Consider the following 24974-nt stretch of genomic DNA (forward strand, 5'->3'; position numbering starts at 1 on the left):
AAGAATGTATTTTTGATGGATGAACTATATAAAATTCTTTATCCAAGCAAATTTTCTTTGTTTAACGCAATATAATCTCATTTCAAGATTTACATTTTGAAACTAAAGATATTGCTAAAATAAGAATATTTTTTTTTCTGTGTACGTTATATTTAATTTTGAAATTCTAAAAATATAAGTATGAACGATATGTTTAATGCACGCAATTATTGATAAGAACACGTTCTGAATACTTTTATATAATATATAGGTAAATATATATATATATATTTATATATTCAAATTGATTCCTCTTATTATCCTGTAGATAAAAGTTTTGAAGCAAAATAATCACAAAATAAATATTTTACAAAGTATTTTATAGTTTATATAAAATTGTCAAATTAAGATATGAAATGTCTCATAAACTATTGAATTTTTGGCCATCATACACTTTTATAACTGTTTATACAGAATATTGTGATGAATTTATATAAAATCAATTTATATAAAAAAAAAAATTAGGTAGTTCCATTTAAAAACGTCAAATCAATAGCACCATCTTATGTCTCCCTTTGAGCCAAACAACTTTTATCTGAAACGTTTTCCACATTTTCCATATTTTTTTAAATATTTGTCTAGTGGATTAAAATGATAAGTGATTGTCTAGTGATTAAAATAAAACACTGTATAATTTCATACTTAGATGTCCTGTAATTATATATATGTATAATTAAACAAAATATCTAAGCTGTATCTAATTAAATATAAATGTATTATTAAGATTTATCTTATCTTAATAAATTTTTTTACAAATATATAAAATGTCCTTTTTCTTATAAATTATTTTATATTTTATTTGGATATTCTGTGTAAAAAAGGGAGCAATGAATTTATATAAAAAAAGCAAATTCATAGATATTTTCTAATATATATTAACAGTTTTTATTTCAATGTACAAGATTGATTAATATTTTACAATATACTACCTAAGTAATACATCTAATATGTCTATGTTATTAGAGTTAAAAATTTATTCACTTATATTTCATGTATCATTTTCATAATCCTTGAGATTTTTGCGAGAAAGCTCAAGATTCTTCTCTTTTGCCCAATTTATAAGCAAGTAGGAAAACATGAAAACTGTAACAAATAAATAATTCATTATTAGAACATTAAAATATCTAATTAAATTGAAAAATAAATATGCAACTATTAATATATATGTATTTTATGCTCAGTAATTCATGGTTTGCTACCCATGTCAGAAATTTTTACTCCTGGAAAGTATATAATTAGAAAACACAATATATATATATATATATATATATATATATATATATATATATATAGTGTATATATAATTCAATTGTTGCCAATGTTATTATATATGCATTCATCTCACCTTCTCTTGTGACTTTCCTAAGGCGTATTCATATATTTTATTTTATTTTGAAGTATTACAACTTATTTGTCAAAAATATTTTAGTTTAAATATGATTGATCACACAAACAATCGCCATAGAAAAATGAATTACTAGTCAATTGTGACTCTCATGGCATCTAACATATTAAATATAGAATTATCAAATATACTTACAAGGTGCAACACGGAATACACGATCTTGAAAGCGCCGTACCAAGTTTGGTAGACCTTCAGAAACTAATCCTTTGAAGGGTTTTTGTTCATATGGACTAAGACGGAAAAAGACAATGCCATTAATTTTGGCGAGATTTCCGAACTGCTTCCCCATGTTAGTTAGAATCTATAAAAAAATTTATAATTGTATACCTATAATTGATGATTTAACAAAACATAACCATTCTCAGACAATTATAATAACGTAAATGTTCCTTAAAACATTACTTAAATTTAATATATAAATTCTTGAATTTAAATCACGTTTGGTCACTTAATAAAATATATGAAAACACATTATATAATTATAAAATCTTTCTTTACTTACTCAGCGCACGCACATACACACACAAAAGAATATATGGCAGCAATAAAATTTGTAGGCAATTATTTTCATATCGATTTTCTCAAAAGCGCCATCTGATGATTGTCCAACGTATCTATAAGTTTGTTCTTTCTTCGCATTTTCTAATGCAGAATTGTGTTTCAAAATTTAAGCTGGATTTACAATAGTAGTAAGCCTTAAGCAGTAAAAAATTAACCAATTACATTCGATTATTCTTTTCACATTCAATTGTGATTGGTCAATTCCTTACGACTTAAGGTTTACTACGGGCGCGTTCGGGGAGACGCTATTAGCGCTAACAGCATCATTCTATTTCTGTTTAACTTTTAATGAGTAACAAAGATAGAATAATACCGTTAACGCTAATAGCGTCTCCCTGAACGCACCTTACATCTATTGTAGATCCGAATTGCTTGGAATAAATTTTTGATTGACCAATCGATTGGACAAAAAAACAAAAAGTTCTTTCTCTTGATTGGTTGATTAAATGTTACTTAACTTGATTTAAGGTACTATTTATTTGTCGTGCAGGATAGAAAAGTTATATAAAGTTATATAAAGAATCGGTGAGGAGGACCGCTCATCTTCACATTTACCTGCTTTTCTGCCAAAGTATGAATCAGCCTTAAAAGAATTTGGAATTTTACCGCACATGATTTTTTTCATTTTTCGGATAAACTATGGACCTCCAAACGTTGTAAAGAATTTATTCGTGACTACCTAACGATTCTGCATCAAATAAACTCTTGTTTAACTCGATTGAACGAAAAATAAAAATGTTTAGCTAACTTTACACCGAAATTTTAGTTATTTAATTAAAAAAAAAACGATGAACCTTCAAACGTTTTAATTAGACTTCCAATCATCTCCAAACGATTTCCAAACAATTAGTTAATTTTAATTATAAAAAAATCAAAGTGGTTCGGCTAACTTTACGGAGCTGATGATCGCTCGGTGCGTTCTAAGCATAAAGGCTTATACACGATACTAGGGTTACGTTCCAAAACGTCCTCTCTAAGGAAAATTTTACTCAACATAATATAGTATACGTTACGTGTACTATATATTTCGAGTAAAATTTCACTCGAAGAAGACGTTTTGGAACATAACCTAGATCTCAATCCAAGTTCTCGTTCCGAGTTCTCGGATAATAGTATTTACACTATGGCAAATAAAGGGCGTTTTCCAGCAAGCGACACAACGACACAGTGTCCATTAGTATGAGGGAGAACATTTGTTGTCTCACTTACACTAATGGACACTGTGTTACACTGTGTCGTCTGTGTCTTTGCTGGAAAACGCCCAAAGATAACGTTGTCGTCGAATTACGATTCTAGTTACGATGAGTTTCTGATCAATGTTATTTTGCCAACATAAAAGTCAAAGTGAATAAAAATATATTATAAATATATAAATATATTAATATATAAATATATTAATATATAAATATATTATTTATTCAATTTAATAATTTATTTCATATTCGTATAAACAGAGAAATTTAATATAATTGCTTACCAAAATTTTCATGTATTATTCATATTTTCATATATTATTCATATTAAAGTCACTAGATTACATCTAGTGACTTTAATTCACATCAGAGGTTCACGTTGGCAATAAAGAATTAAACCAGTAAAGTCTAGTAACTAGTACGAAAAGTTTAGTAACTAGTACGGAAAAATGGGACGTGATGTATTTTTTCGTCCGAGATTTTGATTCGAGTTTTGCATCCAAGTTCAGTAGCTTAGTTTACACCGAGCACTTGATACCCGTACTAAGTACTATACTAGCCAATCATGGCCAGTCTTCTAAAGAATGGAATGGCTCTGATTGGCCAGTAGTATTTAGTACGCGTATCAAAGTATGTCGGTGTAAACAAGGCCAGTGTTCCAAGTTTTAGTACTCGGACCAAGTTCTCGGATCGTGGACACAAGCCTTAAGACAGTGGTTTTAACTTTTACTCGAGACTATTGGTGCGCTCGAGGAGTCGCTATTAGCACGAAAAGTGTCATTCTATCTTTATTATTTACCGAAAGTTGAACAAGGATAGAGCACGCTAATAGCGTCCTCTCAAATGCAGCCCATGTATACTTGAGGTGGGGGAAGCAAGCGAAACACGGACACGGAATAATCAGTTACGTGTTACGTGCAGTTGCAGCGAGTCGTACGAGAAGTTAGTGTGTCACGTTGATGTTATGTCCGCGTGATTCGCATCCGTCGCGCGTCGTTAATTGTCAAAAGCACCAGTGAATATACGCACGTCGGGAAACATGGTCGGTCCAGGAACGGGTCGCGGGTTACGTGACTCACACGGTTAATCTGAATTGAGTAGCATAACGTCCTAGCGTGGGCACCTCGCTCTCTCGAATTTAAAGTGCGTGTATGCGTACGTACGTACGTACGTGCGTGCCAGCCGATCAATCAGCGAGCGTCGGAAGTAGCCGCCGATCGGCGGTGCCACCACTGCCGATCCCCAGCGGGTCATGGGATCGAGGAGCAACTGCGGGAATCAACGTTGCGTCCAAGACAACATGGCTTGCGACCGCACCGAGAGCGACTTCGAGTTCACGGTGCCACCAGAGGCGCCGGTATTCGAACCAACCAACGAGGAGTTTCACGATCCTCTGGCTTACATCGCGAAAATACGGCCGATCGCCGAGAAGTCTGGCATCTGCAAGATCAAACCGCCGCCCGTGAGTACCCAGGACGTCGAGCGGACGGTCCGGACGTTTATGGCTCTTATTACTTCCTGCATGCGTCGCGTCATGAGCTTGTCTTCTTTTCATCATTATTATCATCATCGTCGTCATCTTTGTTCAACTTTTAATGAGCAACAAAGATAGAATGACACTGTTAGCGCTAATAGCGTCTCTTCGAACGCGCTCGAAGGATGTTAAAATTGAAAAATGATGATCATTATTTTTCTTCCGAAAGGAAGTAACGCACGTTCGAATATGATAAGCATGTGATTTTTTTTTTCTATAGAATAAGTAAAAAAATTATTAATGATAAAAACGATGGAGACCAGAAAAAAAGAAGGAACAAGGACCTGATCTCCCTCGGATCGAGGCGTTTCGACGCACACGCCATTTGAATGTACGCACAATCGCGTACTCGCGCACGCTGTTTTTCCACGGCGTCTCTCCATATTTCCCTTGCCTGTGAAATACGTATGTAATATGTAATATGTAACTGTACGTGTCGCACGTTGCGACATTGCATTCGGGATGCGAGCCAAAAACCGAAAAGAACATGAGAAAAACAAATTCATGCCACCGTCGAAAACCGTTAAAATATGAGAAACAAAATGGAAAGAATTTTTACTTTGATATATTAATTTATTTCTTGGGTTTTTCGCGGCTTTAAAAAGGAATTTTACAAACATTTTACAGTGGTTACAGTGTAGTAATATTGTGCATATAAAATATAAGGTTTATATAACAATCGTTTTTAGCCTAATTAATAAAAGAATTTTACTATATTTCTTTTTCTCTCTCTCTCTCTCTTTCGTTTGACTAGTGTCACGACTATATTAATGGAGGTGTTAAGTGACTTTTCGTAAATGCAGTAGACGATTGACAGTGGCAATATTAATAAAAGGCAATACGAATATATGAAATTAAATAAAGTCTAGCAACTAATTATTACTGTTTGTCGACGTTTAATAACGAAACGACAACGCCATATGATAAAATGGCCGTGACAATAGGACCTGACGACGTGACGTCGAGAAAATACCTGGTAATGAGAAAAATCGGAGAAAAAAAGGAAACGTAATTAGAAAATTTTATCGACGAAAAATGTGCTTTTTCCGGGTCACTCTGGACTTCCCTTCGACTTTCTCTCCTCGTTCGTTCTTCGGGAAAATTATTTCGTGTAACCGGACTTGAAAATATAAAGTCTCGATTTGCGCGTATTTATTCTTGCGAGAGAGAATCTCTCCGCGTGACATAATTTTTTTTCCGCTCTATCGTTACCTTTCACTCCGTCACCTCTCGATCGTAACACAGGATTTTGGATCTTTCGTTGGCGAATTTTTTTTTTTTTTTTTTTTTTTTGCGATTTTTCCATCCGAGCGGAGGCAGTGTCCTTTATGAAGACGGTCTTATGATTCGCTCTCACACGTCGTTGATTTACGCCACCATTAGAAACGATTTGCGCCACCATCTTGTTTCCGCGTATGTAGAAGAAAAATTCGGACCGGAAATCAAACTTTTCCTTTTTACGACTTTAAGAAGGAATTGGATAAATCAGTTACGTACAAAGTCAATAAGTTTAATAATACATTTTGAAATTCATGAATTTGACATTGCGCGCAAAACACTTTTAAAATATAATAAAATAAAGTAAAATAAATAATTTATGAATTACAAATTTGCAGAACATAATTTTAATCTCAAAATCGTGAATATTATTTTATATCGAACTACTTTTTTTTTTATAAGGAGTGTATAAAGTTGTATAATGATTGTACATAAAAAGTCATCAACATAAAATTTTAATTCTACAGAGTAAATTTTTATACTTTAATTCGCAAATTAATTAATAATTTTATGTTTTAAAAGACTAGAAGTACTTATTAGCGCAATGTTAGATTATTAGATTTATTAATTTTAATGTAGTTGATCCAGTTCTTTCTTAAGTGTAGGCGACAAGAATATTTGGACAAATCCGCGAAGGGCATAGCTCGCGTAATCGATACTGAGAGACCGAATATATGCAAATATATTGCCAATGTAGATATGTAATTTACAAACTCGGTAAAATATAATGAGAATACTATTTTGAAAAGAATATTTAAATGCTTACATAATGGCAGCTTAATTATGCGTATAGTCTTTGTGTATTTATCAATATATATCTAAAATATATATTCAAAATTTTATTTATTTTTTTTTATAAATATTTGTTTTCTAAATAAATAAATCTCCTCACTTTGATTATACTACATTTTTGTTTGTTTACAAAATTCGCATTATATATTTTCGTGTATATATATATATATTTACACACACACACACACACACACACACACACGACTTTTGATTATTTGTTTCGCAATTTTTGAACGATTCTGTTATTAAGAGTGTAATAGTAAATGTGTATAAGTGACACATACACGTAATAGTAATCATTAATAATTGAGATATCGCAGAAAGATCGCATACGTATTTCTCGAAAAAAAATAGATTATCACACACGCACATAGGATTGCATGTGATTATAAATTGTCATTCTTTCGTTGCCACTCTCTCGGACAAGTGCCAAAAGCAGTATCAAAGCGCCACAATCTCTCAAGTGATTATTGATTTTTATTTACGTCGTAACTAATCAATAGTTAATAATTAAGTATTCAGCTGCATACGGTTGTTTATTTTCTTTGCCCAACGAAGTTTTTAAAATTTACTCTAGTATGTATTTTTTTTTGCTCTTATGCAATCAATTTATGAGTAATACTAGGTAATTTAATTACGATATTATTACGTTTTTATCTAATCGTTATTGTGTGATATTGAAGAAAGATTTAAAATTGTTTTGTTTATCTATTCCAAGATACATGCATCAGTAAGTGTAATGTAATAATGTTTAGTGTGATGTTTGAAGACGTTAATGCGCAGTGTTACTTATTCTTCGAGTAATTTTTATTATTATATTGATAGAAAAGCTAAATAAATTTAAAATCCTGTATTTTATAAAATATAATTTTTTTTCGTGTGAGATATTTCAGTACTTATTTTAAAGATTATTAAAATTTTTTTTTTAATTTGCGATATGTCAATATATTCGAAAATCTTAAAAAAATTATATTTTGAAATTAATTTTATTTTAAAATGAAAGATCAGTATACTTTGTGAGAATAAAATTTATTTGGAGAAGCAATAATCTTTGTTTTAAAATTATTCAAATATCATGAAATTGAAATAGAAATATAAATTTACAATAATAAAGCTTGCCGACATGTTGAATTATCGAATATTTTCCATTGTTGAATTATCAAAAATATTCCATCAGTTTACATTTCTCGAATATATACATAACAATAAACTCGGCATTATTTGTGGCTTCATGTCAGAAATTAGGTATTACCGAGTCGATCGCATTCCACATCTTGTACATTGTGATTGCTAGAATCTGATGTAATATCATTCGTGTTATCTATTTAATTTTAATACAGACATTCCGTACATATATTATTAAATATAGTTCTGAATCGCGCTATATAAATATCTAGATGATGTTCAATTTGGAAAAATGTTTAACTTTATATAGAAAAAGAGGTATAAATATATAGTGGAATAAATACATAGAACCATAATGTTTTAACATATAAATTTTTAGATATTAATATTCTTGTATATACATACATATATAGTTATGTGAAATGGATCATTTATTTTAGATTATTTATTTATATTTATCGTATATTTTTTATTATATATATATATGTATATATATATATATATATATATATATATAAAATTTTGTCATTTTTTTATCATGTTATCATGTTATCGCTCATGTTACGATAAAAGTCTAAATTTCCTTATTAGTTTGATAATATTTAAATTTTCTATTATTTAGAAATTTTATTATTTGGAATAATTTAAATAAAAACACGCTAAAATTGGAAAATGTGTATACGGATACATTAATAATACATATATAAATTAATTTATTCCATTACTATTCAGAATTCTCTTATTTAATTAGAATATGATATGATTTAATTTATTTAGTTAAGCGATATTGATTAGTTGAATTTACTAGTTTCTTTACAGAAAAAGTACAGTTTATAAATTAAATATAAACTTTACGATTAAATAAGAATTGTAAAGTTAAATGAAAATTGTAAAGATTTATTAATTAACGTTCTATATTGCCAGATAAAATAACGTATATACTTCATTTTTTATATTTGTTATTCAATTATATAATATGTATATTATCACAAAAGAAAACTTTCGAAGCGTTATCGATCATCTCCTTTCATTGTTTCATCACATAATTCTTATAGACGGTTTATATATAGGTGATGTATATATTTAGAAACATGATTCGATTGTACCTTATTTCGCGAGCATATATTATGCACTATCGATTAATAATACTTATAAATATATATTCCAAAGAGATATAATCCTGATTTTACTGCATGTCATAAAAGCTGAAGCAAGTCATAGAAGCTTAAAAGCTTTAAAGTAGCATAAACTATAAAATAATAATTAATTTAATTACTATTTTGTAACAAAGAAATAAAATAATAATAGTAACGTATATGTCTCATCTTATATATATATATAACTTAAGGATTTTCTATTTTTAATATAGGATTTTTTATATTAATAAAACCTAAGTATATATGATTTTAAAATCGATATGAAGTATATTTGTTAAGCAATTTTCAAATTAAAATATTTTTAATCTTCATGAAATAAAAATAATTTGCCTGGAATAAATTTAGTTAAGTTTAGTTTATTAAGTTTTTATGAGAGAAATATTTATAAGATCTATGGTTTGTTGCAGAATTGGCAGCCACCATTTGCCGTGGACGTGGACAAATTTAAATTTGTTCCGAGAATACAAAGATTAAATGAATTAGAAGCTAAAACCAGGATAAAGCTTAATTTCTTAGATCAAATTGCAAAATTCTGGGAACTTCAAGGTTCCTCCTTGAAGATTCCGCTTGTGGAACGTAAAGCACTGGACTTATATTCCTTACATAAAATAGTCACAGATGAAGGTCAGTTTTACTCTTATATATGTTTTATTTATTTATATGTTTACATTTTCACGGTTTTAATCCTTATATGTTGCAGGAGGCATAGATACTGTAACAAGAGAAAGAAGATGGGCAAAAATTGCTAACAAACTAGGTTACCCATCCGGACGAAGCGTAGGCAGCATATTGAAGAATCACTATGAGAGAATTTTATATCCGTTTGATGTCTTTAAACAAGGAAAGGCATTGTCAGATATTGTAAGTAAAAAAAAAAATCGTAATATCAATTATTTGCAATTTAATAATAATATTAATAATTTACTTTAATGATAGTAATTATTATATATTTATATAATTACTTGTAACCAATTTTTTAGTTTAATATAAAAGAGTTTTTGTTTTATATAGAAAATCGAACCAGAATCGGACGTGAATGAGAAGAGGGATCGCGATTATAAGCCTCACGGTATAATATCTCGTCAGCAAATTAAACCGCCGAACGAGAAATTCTCGCGGCGATCCAAACGATATTCCGGCCAGGAAGAGAAACAGGATGTATCAATTAAACAGGAGGACTGTAAGGAGGAATGCGACTCGGACAACGAGTGCAAGGATAAAATTAAAAGTAGGCATTTCAGTTTTGACACGGACAAAAGCAAGGAGCTTAAAAAATTACAATTTTACGGACCAGGCCCGAAAATGGCTGGTTTTAATACCAAAGAGGGAAAGAAATCTAACAAAACACGCGGCTTGAAACTCGTTTACGATTTCGATCCTGTAAGTATGATTTTGGCAATCTATCGTGCATTTTTCTAATTAAAAAATTAGATCAAGTAACTTAATTATGTATTAATTCTCCCTTTATCTTTTATTCAGTTGGCAAAATACATTTGTCACAATTGCGGAAGAGGTGACAATGAAGAGAACATGCTATTGTGCGACGGTTGCGACGACAGCTATCACACTTTTTGCCTTATGCCACCATTGACAGAAATACCAAAAGGTGATTGGCGATGTCCTAAATGCGTTGCCGAAGAAGTTTCCAAGCCTATGGAGGCGTTCGGCTTTGAACAAGCTCAGAGGGAATACACGTTGCAGCAATTCGGAGAAATGGCCGATCAATTTAAAAGCGACTATTTTAATATGCCTGTTCATGTAAGTTCTTTTGTTCAGACAATTACAAAATACATATATTTTAAAATACAGTTTACAGTTAAATAAATTAACACACATAGGTGTATATATGTATATATTTATTTATTATTTATTTATGTATTAATTTTTTATTTTATATATTTTATTATTATTTTGTATTTAGCTTTTATTTATTGTATATTTAATAAATTTTTGTTTGCAGATGGTTCCAACATCACTGGTGGAGAAGGAATTCTGGCGAATAGTCTCGTCTATCGACGAGGACGTTACCGTGGAATACGGTGCTGATTTGCATACGATGGATCACGGATCCGGATTTCCGACGAAGACCAGCGTCAATTTGTTCACTTGCGATCAGGAGTATGCCGAATCTTCATGGAATTTAAATAATCTGCCAGTCTTGCGAGGCAGTATCTTGGGTCATATTAACGCCGATATCAGCGGCATGAAAGTACCCTGGATGTATGTCGGTATGTGCTTTGCTACATTCTGTTGGCACAACGAAGACCATTGGAGCTACTCTATTAATTATCTACATTGGGGCGAACCAAAGACATGGTATGGTGTGCCTGGCTCTCAGGCAGAGCGCTTTGAACATTCCATGAAGTCTGCTGCGCCAGAACTGTTTCACAGTCAGCCCGATTTATTGCATCAACTTGTCACCATCATGAATCCGAACATATTAACGAACGAAGGTACGTCATTGTTCATTAAACTTAAAGTTAAACAAGAAAATTAATTTAATTATACATTAGAAGAAGAAATAAGATTTCAAAAAATGTTTTTTTTTTCTCGTTAAAAAAAGAAAAATTGTGAGTAAATTTGGCTAAAAATTTGTCCCTTATATAAATTGTTTATATTTTACATTTAAATAATTCTCGATCAAAGGACATTATTTTGTTTCTTTTCTAAATATATGTATCAAAATAATCTTATGATTATTTAACAGGAGTTCCAGTATTTAGAACAGACCAACATGCAGGCGAATTTGTTGTGACATTTCCGAGAGCGTATCACGCAGGTTTTAATCAGGGTTACAATTTCGCTGAAGCCGTCAATTTCGCACCTGCTGATTGGGTATGTAAATAGATGCACGACCAAGTTTGCTTTTATAAGCCTTATTGAATAAAGAATGCAGTTACTATTATATTCAAGAATTTAAATTAATTTAAGTATAAATAATACATTATACTTATTGTTAGATATTCTATTTAAATTATACAAATTATATGTTCTATTTAAATTATACAAATTATATATTCTATTTAAATTATACTAAATTGTTTTTCATTTTAGCTTAAGGTTGGACGAGATTGTATCACGCATTATTCGAATTTGAGGAGATTTTGTGTATTTTCTCATGATGAGTTAGTTTGCAAAATGTCACTGGATCCAGATTTGTTAGATATTGGTGTCGCAACTGCTACATATTACGATATGCTACAAATGGTGGAAGATGAGAAAAAATTACGAAAAAACTTGTTGGAATGGGTAAGTTTGTACATATATCTATATTATCAATATTTTTTTCTAAGTAATATTTAAAATATACATAAGCACTTATTAGTATTGTAAATTTCTAATGATAACTGACAAAACTTTGACATTCCACATGAAAATTCTTTTAATAAGAATTTAATAAGATTTTATTAAATAATTTTTAATACTTTATTATTAATATAATAGTTTTTAAATATTTTGGTCTTTTTATATCAATCAGCACAACAATTTAGTTTTGATTTTTTATTCTTTGATTTCTAATTGAATAAATGTAATTTACTTATTTATTTATATTTATGTATTTGTAGTTATTAACATATATTATTTACATTATTGTGTGTGTGTATTATTTACTTATATTATTAATATATTATTATTGTTATATATTTATAAATTTAATATACATACGCACGCACACACACACACACGCGCGCGCACACACACTCACACACACACACACACACACACACGCGCGCGCGCGCGCGCACACACACACACACACACACACGCACGCACGCACGCACGCACGCACGCACGCACGCACGCACGCACGCACGCACGCACGCACGCACGCACGCACGCACGCACGCACGCACGCACGCACGCACGCACGCACGCACGCACGCACGCACGCACGCACGCACGCACACGCACACACACACATATATGTTTATTGAATATATACAGTATTCAATATTTTATGTATTTTTAAAGACCATTGCACATAAAAAAGTTTTAATCATAATACTAATAACTATAAGATTGTAAGCAAATCAAGCAATCACAATCAAATATTTCTACTATGTTAATTATTTGATTTTTTGTATGTAAGAATCAATAGGTTTGTTCTTTCTAGTGAAATTTGCTGCACTTTTTGTTTTTTTTCTTCTCTTTCTTTTCAATTTCAAAATATATAAATTGAGAATATATAAACACTCAGTTATTTTTTTAAATAATGGAGTTATAAAAAAATGTTTTATTGGAACAACAATTATTTTTTAAAAGATCTATATTAATGATTTAACATTTTTCAATTATTTTTTAAATTATATTTTAAATATATTAGTTTTTAAATATTTTTAAATGGAATAGTATATCTATTTTATTACAATTTTTTTCAAGTATTTTCTAGGTATTTTATAACTGTTCTTCAGATATTATTACTTGTATTGTTTTTAGATATGAGTAAAAAAACAAAATTCTATTATTAAAAAACAAACTATTACATTATTATTTAAACTTATATTAAAAAAAAAATAATTATTAGCTATTATTATTAATTACATATTATTTAGAAAAATAACTGACAAGTGTTTATAAACCGAACACACTTGGTGCATTCGAGGAAACGCTATTCGCGCTAAAATGTCGTTCTATCTTTATTATTTACTGAAAGTTAAACAAGGACAGAACACGCTAATAGCGTCTCTTCGAACGCACCTATTGCATATCTCCATTTCATTTTACTCGATTTCAGTAGCTATACAAGAACAAACCTAATGGTATGCGGTCTTATTTTCAATGCAGAAGAGATTCCACATGTGAACACTGGCAATATATTTGCCGCGAAAGGTCAACATATTCAGGCCAAGTAGTACATACAGACCGCGCGCTCACGTATAACGTATACACATGTACACGTGGCCTGCGCGCGCGAGCGGTAAATCCGTATATATATACGCGCGATATTGCGTTGTTTAGACGTGTTGGAGTCGGTACAAAACTGTCCACGTTTATATAAATCTAATTAATGCCGCCACGTATTTTCGATGGTCTCTCGATACTCTGTTATGTTTTTATCGTTAAAATAATAATCGTAGTTTGCGACCATTAGCCTTGACTGAAACCGATGCTCACTTGTCAAGCACGTCTCGGCGATCTCGGATTATTATGTAACTTACTGTACGTATAGAAGGTTATGTTTTCGAAGCCTTGTGCTCATGATGCTAAACACGCAGCTTGATTTTTCCTCGTTCCTTGCTTTTTCGTCTCGCGGAACTTCGTCGCTTATGACAAGTTTTCTTTCCATGTGAAGTTTAGGAAATAGTGAGGGAAAAATTTCTTACAAGAGAACCTCGCGAATCTAGAAATTCTGACTTTAACGAAAGTTTGTACACATCTAGAGGGGATAAATTAATTTAAAAATTTTCAATTGTGACGAAAAAACATTTTTAAGGAGTGAAATCACTTCTCATGTAAATTAAAAAAAAAATAATTAAAAAAAGAATTTTTTTGAAAATTTTTGATTTTATTAATGTGATTAAATAGAGGTGATTTTACCATAAAACTTTTGTATAAAACATTTTTTGATATCTCTTCATTTTCGAGATGTATCGAGAAAAGTAAAAAACTTGCTTTATATATGAGGGATGATTTCACCCCTTAAAGACATTTTTCCATCGCAACTGGAAATTTCTAAATTCATCTATTTATCCCTTTTACATATATGCAAAGTTTCATTAAAATCAGAATTTCTGGGTTCGCGAGGTTTTTTTGTTAGTAACTTTGAATTTTTTTTCTAATTTTTTTCGAATTTATAACTTGTTTTTCTGTATTTACAGGGTGTAACAGAGGCGGAACGTGAGGCGTTCGAGCTTCTACCAGATGACGAGAGACAGTGTGAAGCATGCAAGACTACCTGTTTTCTGAGTGCGGTTACATGCTCGTGCCACAACTCGCAATTAGTTTGCTTAAGACACTTCGCTGATCTGTGTACCTGTCCACCGGAGAAACATACGCTACGTTATCGGTATACATTGGACGAATTACCGATCATGCTGCAGAAATTAAAACTAAAAGCCGAGTCGTTCGACTCGTGGGTGACTAAAGTGAAGGAGGCGATGGATCCCAAGAATGACAAAATTGAACTGAGTGAACTGAAGGAGCTTCTCAACGAGGCTGAGAACAAGAAATTCCCTGAGAGTGAATTACTCACAGCTTTAACCACCGCTGTGCAAGATGCTGAGAAGTGTGCGAGTGTCGCGCAACAGTTGTTGAACAATAAACAGCGTACAAGGTTAATAAAATGAAAATTTTATGATATAAGGATTTGTGCAATTTTTATTTATTTTTATACTGTTATTATTCTAGGACTAGGCAATCAGTTGATACTAAATATAAACTCACTGTAGAAGAATTAACACTTTTCTATAAGGAAATAACCAATCTGTGCTGCGAACTTAAAGAATCGGATGGCGTGAAGTTTATACTCGACCAAGTATTGCAGTTTCAAAAAGATGCAGAAGAATTAGAGTCCAAAGATGAAGACTGTGATGTTGAGAAATTGAAGAAGTGCATCGATTTTGGAGATTCCATCTGCATTGATCTGCCTCAACTTGTACTATTGAAACAAGTATGTAATAATAGAAATATATTAATTCTCTAAGAGAGGGATTAGACATAATACATTTTTTTATTTTACAGAAATTAGCACAGATACAGTGGCTAGATGAAGTAAAATCTCTCCAAGACGATCCCAAATCTGTCAGTCGTGAAGAGGTAGTGAAGCTAATCGAGAAAGGCATGACAATACCACCTCACTTCAGTATCGAAAGTACATTGTCGGAATTGCATGCGTTAACGAAAGCGATTGATAAATGGGAAGAGAAGGCGAAGGTATTTCTTAACATGAAAAATAGACGAACCATTACTAGCGTGGAGGAATTTATTCGCGAAGCGGACGAAGTTGAGGCATACTTGCCGAGCTTAGATAGTCTTCAGGATTCTCTGAACAAGGCGAAGAATTGGACAAAGCTCGTAGATGACATACAAACGAAAGAAAACTTTCCTTATTATGACACTCTGGACGATTTAATAAGGAAAGGTAGAAATATCTCGTTGCATCTGGACGCTCTTCCGACGCTGGAGTCTACGCTCTCGCAGGCAAAAACGTGGAAGGAGAGGACTGCGAGAACATTCCTGAGAAAGAATTCTCACTACACATTAATGGAAGCTTTATCTCCGCGAATCGGCGTTGGTGTACAGGCGATGAAGACTAAAAAGCATAAGGGCGAGGACTCCGTAGGTGCTGTTTATGTCTGTGATACAAAATTGGATGACTCTAGTGATTCGGCAAATGTGGTTGCTGCCTTTAAGCTAGCGGAGCAGCGCGAAATGGAGGCGATGAGAAGCCTAAGGGAGAGAAATCTGATGAAGATGAAAGCCGATGTGGAAGATACCAAATACTGCGTCTGTCGGCGACCAAGATTCGGCATTATGCTTCAGTGTGAACTTTGCAAGGATTGGTTTCACAGTAAGTATGACAGTATATCGTATAAGAAAAAAATTAATTTGATCGCTGTTATTATCAATTTATTAATTATCAATTTTTATTTTGCAGCAAATTGCGTGCCGTTACCTAAGACATCGTACAACAAGGGTAAACCACCAGGTCCGAGGGACATAAAGTTCTTGTGTCCGTGTTGTCTACGTTCACGACGACCTCGCCTGGAGACGATACTAGCCCTCTTAGTGAGTCTCCAGAAAATTCCGATTCGGTTGCCGGAGGGTGAAGCGTTGCAATGCTTGACCGAACGTGCGATGAATTGGCAGGTAAAGTCTATTCATCAAACACGCTCCTTAATATCGTTTAAGTAAATTACATCTTTATAGTATTGAAATTTTAATTATATATATATATATATATATATATATATATATATATATATATATACATAGGATCGAGCGAGACAAGCATTAGCTAATGAAGAGATCTCGTCGATACTGGCGAAACTTTCTGTGATGTCGCAAAAATTAGTTGAAGCGGCGGCGAGGGAGAAGACGGAGAAGATAATCAGCAGCGAGTTGAAGAAAGCAGCGAATAATCCCGAACTGCATCAAAGAGTGCAGGCCATCGCGCCTCTCAGTGGAGTGCATTCAGATGATAGCGCACTTAGTACTGCTGTGAGTATCAATTGCTATTTGTAAATTTATATCTGCAGCTTTTATATTATGAATAATATAATTATTTTATGAACAACATTGTGATTTACGTGAATAAAATATAAAATATATTTTTTAAACTATATTTCTAATATTATAGGATGATGATGATGATGATGTCATTGCTATGGATGATGAACCAACGTGTAGTACTTTTAATAGCAGCGAACATGCGTATTCATACAGTAAGTTTCTGACAATATATCATATATTTAAAATATTAGGTCGGATAATAATTATAATGTATAATAAATTTAAAATATTATAATAAATTTTGTATTATTTCAGTCTCAAAAATCCGGCGAAAAGCTCAATCGGATGACAACAGTGGCGAATCGTTTGGCCTATTATCGTCAAACGCGAGATTACGTTTAGAAGAACTGATGATGGAGGGTGATTTGTTGGAAGTTGCCTTGGACGAGACGCAACATATCTGGCGCATCTTAAGTCACATCAATAATCATAACACCATGCGAAAATATAAGTCGTTCGAAGAAGTTCAAGTGAATGCCAATCAAGAGATGAAGGACATAAAAAAACGAGGAAGGAAAAGGAAGGAAGAATTCGAATTGTCAAAAAAAATTGGACGACAGAAAATTGAAGACAAAAATGTAGTCAAACGTAACAAAAGCAGTCCTATCATTAAGGAGAAGAGACAGAGCAGTTCACCGGTTCCCATGAAACGTGGACCTCGCAAGGTATTTGATTTTTCTAACTTCTTGTATTCTTGATAACAATGATATCACAAATTAAATCTTTTATATCAAATTTTTATTTTATTCACACACATAAGTTATTAACTCCTTGATTGGCAGCCAAAATTCAATAAAATGCACTCAAATCGCCCCAAAAAAATGACAGGGCGAATTTTTTCAATAATTTGTATATTTCAGTTTTTTTGGTCACTGAAGCTAAATTTAAGGTCAAAATATAGAAGAAAAAAAATCTTTATCTGAATATTTCTATAATACTGACTTTTACATTTTGTAGCAATCTTAAATTTCAATTTAGCAACTTTAATTATCCCTATATACCACAGTTCGCACAAAAATTTAAAAAAATTTTTTTTACAATTTTTCAACATTTTAATTTATATAGTTTTTATACTATTTATACTATAGTTTTTTTTTATTAACAAATTATAAAAACTAAGTTCAAATTTGTAATCAGTGACCCAAAATACTTGATAAAAATCCTTAACAATAGTTATTACACTTAAAACTCAATACAACACGAAAATGATCTGGACGCACCGGTGCGTCCGTGCCACTTACAATACGGTTTTGTCTGGATGCACCAGTGCGTCCGTGCCACGTAAGGGGTTATTTGTAATGAATTGAAATATATACCCACAGAATGATAATTAATTCTCACCTACTAACAATAAGTACATAATAGAAGAGTTCTATCAGCACACATTCTTAGATAATACATATCCATTCAATATTTTAACAAAATATTGAATACAAATTTTTTATTTTAATTTATTCACATTTTTTATATTTAAATTATTTCTATTTTTTATTTTAATTTTTATAATGAGATAAAAAATAAAATGTTATGCAAGTGAAAAATGTTTATCTTACGAAAGCTGTTCCGTTTTTTCAGTATATTTTTAATTCCAACATTTTTTATTTAAGTGGCCTTATGTTTTTCCTTTGTACGAGTGAAAAGTTATACCAAAAAATTTTTTAAATATTCTCTTTAGTTGAAAATTTCAACAAAAATACTTGGAAGATCAAGAGATTTTCAGGAAATTTTTTACAAAATTTTAGTAGTTATTTAATAATAATTTCTTTATTTAATTTTTTAATCTTTTTCATGTTGTCAACTTTATTATGCTCAAATTTCAGGACACCTGTATATATAATTTATTTATTTATTTATAGAAATATAATATTTTTTAAATCTGATTGTGAGACATTTTATGATTTATTATGACAATTGATACAATTTATGGATTTTCGAATATCAATGATCTAGTTACATATAAATTGCAGATGAAACGCAAGAGTGAAGGTGACGAAGGTCCTAAAAAGCGAGGTGGTAATCGCACGAAAAAAACCAAACAAGAGAGCTCAGATGAAGAAGACGATTGCGCGGCGGTTAATTGTTTGCGGCCTAGTGGTAAGAATGACATTATTATTTATATATTTGTAACGTAATTTTAATGACATTTTTAAGCATTACAAATATGCTCTAAACATAATAATTGTACATTGTCATATACTATATATAATCAATAATTAATTTACAATAAATATTGTTAATGTTATTATGTACATAAATTTGTTAGATTATGTATTAAATATTACATGATTTTTGTACATATAAATATATATGTATATTATATGAATATATATGCTTTAAAAATTTGGTATTTTTTAAATTTACATTTTTTTTCTTTCAATATTTTAAGATATATTATTTTATTTGTTATTTAGGTAAAGAAGTTGATTGGGTTCAGTGTGATGGTGGTTGCGAAGGCTGGTTCCACATGCATTGTGTTGGTTTGGACCGCACAGAAATTGCTGAAGAAGACGATTATATTTGTAGCAACTGTAAAGAAATCGATCAAAATGCATCGGTAAGAGTAAAAGTGTTTGGAGTAAAATAAAGTATATTTTGCTTTACTTTTTTTTATTAGATTATGTACAATGCACATTATCAAATTTTGATTATTATTACCACATATCTTATAATTCATTTTTTCATATTTTATTTTATACATCACACACACGAACAATGAGTCATTCAATAGGTCGTTTAAAAGTAACTGAACAAACATGCATCAAATGAAAAAAATTTTTAAATAAAAGTTGTATGGTTTTGAGAAGAAAAAAATGATGTGATTATTTTTTATCTTAATTGAACCTGGAGTTTTAAGATTATTTGAAGATCAATTTCAATGGAATTTTTTATTATATTTTCATATTCAGTGCATAAAAATTAAAACTTTCTTTCGATATTTTTCGTCAAGTTTTAGAGTCAAGATATTTCACTGACTAATCTTCACTTTTTGGATACTTATTTATTTATGAGTCTTTTCTATCCATATCAATGTTTTTTACAATTTTAATTTAAAAGATGTTCACTATCTTGGCCATCATTTCAGTACATTTTGTAATGCGATGAGAAAATGATCGTTTTATTCTAATCAATGATTTTCTATCAATGTTTTAAACAGTACTTATGATTCGTTGTTTTATACCTTTTGGTATAATTAGAGTGATTCTGTAAACTTTATCTTTGATGTAACAAATAAAAATCTGATAGAGTGTGGGGAACGAACTAATCACGATATAGATTCCTGTCACAGGTGATATTATAGTTGATTTATATTCTATTGATAATAAATAAGCCATTATTAAATACTTTTTTCGATGATAACTGCATAAGAAAAGAGGAACTAATGCTAAATGAGCACCTAAAAAGTAATAAAGTTGATCTTCAGATCATCAACACCATTCAAAGTAAAAAAAAGCACACTTTTTTTCCCTCTCGAAATCAAACAACTTGTATTAAAAAATTTTTTCATTCAATGCATATTTCTTCAAACAATATGTTACATGATTCATCCCATAAAAATATAATATTTATCTAAACGTTACATTTTTTGGCATATTTGACTTTTACATTTTTCTTACGTTCATTATTTTATTATTCACTTTATCATATAATTTCAGAGTGAAGTTTTCTTTTTTTTTCTTTTAGCATGGTAGTCGAGATCTGCGCTAGATCTGACTGAATCATTTGGTCTGGATGCACTTCTTTCCCTTTCTTAGCCCCAGGGATACCATGGCAGTACCACTGACACTGAAGCGGGCGTCTAGAAGAGCGACATTCCTCGTGTCTAGGATTCACTGGAGCCCACTTTATGTCGTCTGTTAGCTCTGCACGAGATTCCGGGGTGTTTGCGATAGTTTGTGACTCTCGATTCAAGAACTCGCGATACGAAATTAACGTTTATGATTGTCTCTTATCGTTATCTAAGGAACCAGTGACATTGTTCGAGGTCGTACATTATTCAATTACTACAGTTTTACGAACAGACGAACTTTAAAAAGTAAAAGTATTATAGCATAATCGAATTGCAACACACCTAACCGAACGTTATGATGAATGTTTCCTGTTTATTTTCGTTCATATTGTAATTATATATTATTTTTAGATACTAGTAGTACCTAGTCATTCATTCATTTGCATTTATACAGATATATAAAAAATTTTCGTTTACGTAAATGTATGAATAATGTTACACGATGTATGATAATGTTAGAAAATCGGTTTTTTTTGTGCTTCCATATTCTTTTTACGCACGTCCTCGAAATTCAATTGTACAGAAATGAGCGTCTGTTTTACTTTAATCCGCACGACTGTGAGAGTATTATTCGTCCATTCGTCGTTTTGTTTTTTTCTTTTTTTTAATTATTAAAAATTTGCGTATCTCGCGCTGACGAATCACGGATGAACCGTTGATGTACGTCTTAATAATTTTACAATATCGTAGAAAAATGCTTTTGTTTTATTGTTTTTATTGTTTTTCGTCACACTGTAAATAAAGCAGTTTCTACGCTAGAAAAATTTGCAATTACAGATTGTTTATAACAACGATAAATTAACTACACGATCCGTAGGTGTGTATTATCTTACCTTATTAATTGACATTGTGGATAAATTTGACTTTGAAAATAGGGATGTATCGCGAGTTGAAGTGACCCGGACAATGAGAACGTTTTCAGTATATTTTGATGAAACTTGAAATCAATCGGAAATACTGTCGCGTTTTGATGGAAAGGGATTCGGTCGATCTTTTGCATCGGCTTTCAAGTGTCCCTTGAGCGCACAAAGCGAGGATTTTATTTGCGCCGAGTATATTATGTACAGAATTAAAGTAAGAGATGTGTGTATTATGATTATATATATATATATATAGGATGATCAAAATTGATCGGATGAATTTGCAATTTAAAGACAATTTTTGTCGTCAATTCTTAGCGAAAATGTCAAGGGGAATAATTTTCGAGCAATTGAAAAGAGAAGTTAAAAGATTAACAAAATTATTCAGTTAGAAGAGTGCTCTTTTCAGATGTAATTTAATAAAATTTTAATTTGAGGCTCGGTCATAAAAAAATATTTATTACATGAAAAAAATGAAAAATTGCAAAAAATTTTAATATTTTTGCTAAGGAAAAATTGATTGCAAATTGTTCAGAGAATCTGTTAGTAAAAAAAGAATATCCGGAATTTTTGAATTACTATATATATATATTAGGATATATCAGAACGCATAGAATAAGCAAGCTATAGTTTGTATAAAATAAAAAGAAATGATTAACAAACAGATATATTAAATGTAGCATCTACTCTGCCTTCTCGAAATAATAATCTGTAGATGTTTCCTGTCGATTTTGCACCAGAGGCTAATACAACCGTTTTGCGTCTGCTCTTTCTCACAATTCTTTCATTATCTTTTCCCGTCAGTTTCGTTATTAAAAAAAAAACAAAAAAAAAAAAAAAAAGGTTTACACAATTTTTCTTAATAATCTAATTAGCTAATAGTTGTACATTTATTTTATTATATTGCTTAATGTATTTTGAGAAAAAAATGATAAATATCCATGTAAATATTGTTCACACAACATTTATGTGCATAAATGCGGATATTATAAATGATCAGTTTTCCTATTTGTTTTTCCTATCACATCATTTATTAAATAAAAAAAAATTGGAAAATAATGAGATTTGAGTTTATTCATTCCTTCAATATTTTCAGGTAGCTAATCAAAATCAAGATACTGAATCATTGATAAGTCATTCAATAATTTTGAATTGATATCAAGTAATGTAATATAATAAAATTACTAATTTGTGTGTATCATATAGTATATAATTGTAGAGAATTATTTAAAAAATATTAATTACATTTCTTTTTACTAAAAGAGTCATTTTATAAAGAATTTTTAATAAATTAAAATTTTCATTAAAAAACCGTCATTATTTTATATTTTGTAGAAAATTTCATATCGCAGAATGTCTATTGGAAAAACATTTTTAGGGATTTCTTTTTTACGTAGAAAAATTATTTGAGATTTCTTATGGCATTTTATTGAAACTCAGGAAATTAAAAAAAAATTATGATAATTTTTTGCTTATATATATTGCAAAAGCAATTGATAATTCACTGATTAACTAAGTTGTAAATTATATGTGTTTCAAATATATATTATATTTATATGTATATATTTGAAGAATGAAAATGTTTTATGGAAATGAAAAATTCTCTTTTCTTTTCCTCTTCTCTCTTTTTCTCCCACACTCTCTCTTTCTCTCTCTTCCTTTTTTTTTTCTTTTATATTTTAAATATTTAGTGCATTTCAAATATTTAGTATAGAGGAAACTTTCTCTCAACAAATATAAATGTAATTTATAGATTAAATTTATAGATTCTTAAACTCTACTTTAAAAAACTTTTTTTGTATTGATCTTTCGATTAATTTTTATTTTTGTAAATTTTTGTATAAATTCTTATAAATTAGTAAGAAAAAAAATTTGTGCAAATAAATATAAATCTTTTTGTGAATAACTATATAATTGTGTCTTCTTAATGATCTAATGTCGGTTTTCTTATTTATATATGTATGGTTTTCTGTATACAATTTTGGTGTAAACACACAATGGTGCCTCGACAACTTGCCCCATAGTGAAGCAAATTGTTACAATTTGGTCGAGTTCAAAAATTAATATTTTCATAACAGTAGTTGTTCAAATGAAAAAAATATTTACAGATGCCTAAAAATGTGTTGGTTTGAATAAAAAAAAAATTAAATATTTTAGGTACTATAGGAATCTTATAAAAAGTCAAGAATTGATATTGTAACAACTAGCCCTGATCTCCTCTACACATTTTCAAATTTAATATTTGAAACTTAAGTGGTTTTTTTTTTATTTTAATAAGTGAAAAGCTTTAGAAAACGCCAACAATAAAAAAACTTATTTCAAAAAATTACAACTAAAATTTTTATCTGGAATTCTAAATAAAAACATTTAGAACAAGATGGAAAATGGGGAATTAAGGAATTTTAGTTTTATAAAATTTGAATAGATATCTTGTATTATCAAAGATTGATTGTAGGATATAAATATATATATAAAATATAATTATACTTTTTATACATATTATACATTTAAACATATTATACATAAAATATGTTTATATATTTTTTTCTCTTGTATAATTTCTCTGCCCGTATATACAGAGTATTTAAAAAATAAGTAGTTAAATTCTTTAAAAGCATGGATTTTTTTCTGGGATGCAGTATTTTATTTTATAAATAATTTTATTTTATATACCATTTATATTATATATAAATTTTCGCATAGAATATTTGGATATTGAAAAACAATATCCTTCGAGAGCAGATAAATCATATCTAGAAAGGAAAGAGCTTTGTACACTATTTATTAAAAATCTTGAATTTTTTCTAATATGGATTTAAAATAAAATAATAAATCAACGAAAGGGCCACTTTCTTCCATATAAAAAGGCCAATTTTCAAGTAGTTGCAACTTCCTTAAAAATAATTGGAATAAGATTTAAAAAAATTTCAAAACTTGAAATTTCTAGTTTAGAATATTTGGATATTAAATATTGATTTAGAATATTTGAATATTTTTACATGATCTTTAAG

General features: G+C 30.2%; 2 protein-coding genes across 5 annotated transcripts; one reads left to right on the forward strand and one right to left on the reverse strand.

The window, feature by feature from the left end:
* Window positions 1-890: 890 nt before the first annotated feature.
* LOC140675743 (cytochrome b-c1 complex subunit 8-like) lies at window positions 891-2080 on the reverse strand. Of its 2 annotated transcripts, none has more exons than XM_072910361.1 (3): window positions 1947-2080; window positions 1580-1745; window positions 891-1122 (listed from the first exon to the last, which is right to left on the reverse strand). In XM_072910361.1, the coding sequence occupies exons 2-3, from the start codon at window positions 1731-1733 to the stop codon at window positions 1028-1030; spliced, it is 249 nt and encodes an 82-aa protein (XP_072766462.1). In that variant the 5' UTR covers window positions 1734-1745; window positions 1947-2080; the 3' UTR covers window positions 891-1027. The 2 variants fall into 2 exon arrangements, with proteins under 2 accessions (XP_072766462.1, XP_072766463.1); XM_072910362.1 differs by lacking the exon at window positions 1947-2080 and adding an exon at window positions 1847-1913.
* Window positions 2081-3921: 1841 nt separating this feature from the next.
* On the forward strand, window positions 3922-22742 carry LOC140675709 (lysine-specific demethylase 5A-like). Of its 3 annotated transcripts, none has more exons than XM_072910331.1 (18): window positions 3922-4660; window positions 9492-9708; window positions 9785-9945; window positions 10096-10464; window positions 10564-10842; window positions 11045-11537; window positions 11792-11919; window positions 12139-12333; window positions 14904-15358; window positions 15433-15694; window positions 15766-16594; window positions 16682-16893; window positions 17020-17244; window positions 17384-17468; window positions 17572-17981; window positions 19284-19410; window positions 19728-19870; window positions 21069-22742. In XM_072910331.1, the coding sequence occupies exons 1-18, from the start codon at window positions 4451-4453 to the stop codon at window positions 21114-21116; spliced, it is 4848 nt and encodes a 1615-aa protein (XP_072766432.1). In that variant the 5' UTR covers window positions 3922-4450; the 3' UTR covers window positions 21117-22742. The 3 variants fall into 3 exon arrangements, with proteins under 3 accessions (XP_072766432.1, XP_072766433.1, XP_072766434.1); XM_072910332.1 differs by having other exon boundaries at window positions 3924-4660; window positions 20998-22742; XM_072910333.1 differs by lacking the exon at window positions 3922-4660 and adding an exon at window positions 5522-5708.
* The last annotated feature ends 2232 nt before the right edge of the window (window positions 22743-24974 follow it).

Source organism: Anoplolepis gracilipes, unplaced genomic scaffold (genome assembly GCF_047496725.1).
Source record: "Anoplolepis gracilipes unplaced genomic scaffold, ASM4749672v1 Contig18, whole genome shotgun sequence".
NCBI lineage: Eukaryota > Metazoa > Arthropoda > Insecta > Hymenoptera > Formicidae > Anoplolepis > Anoplolepis gracilipes.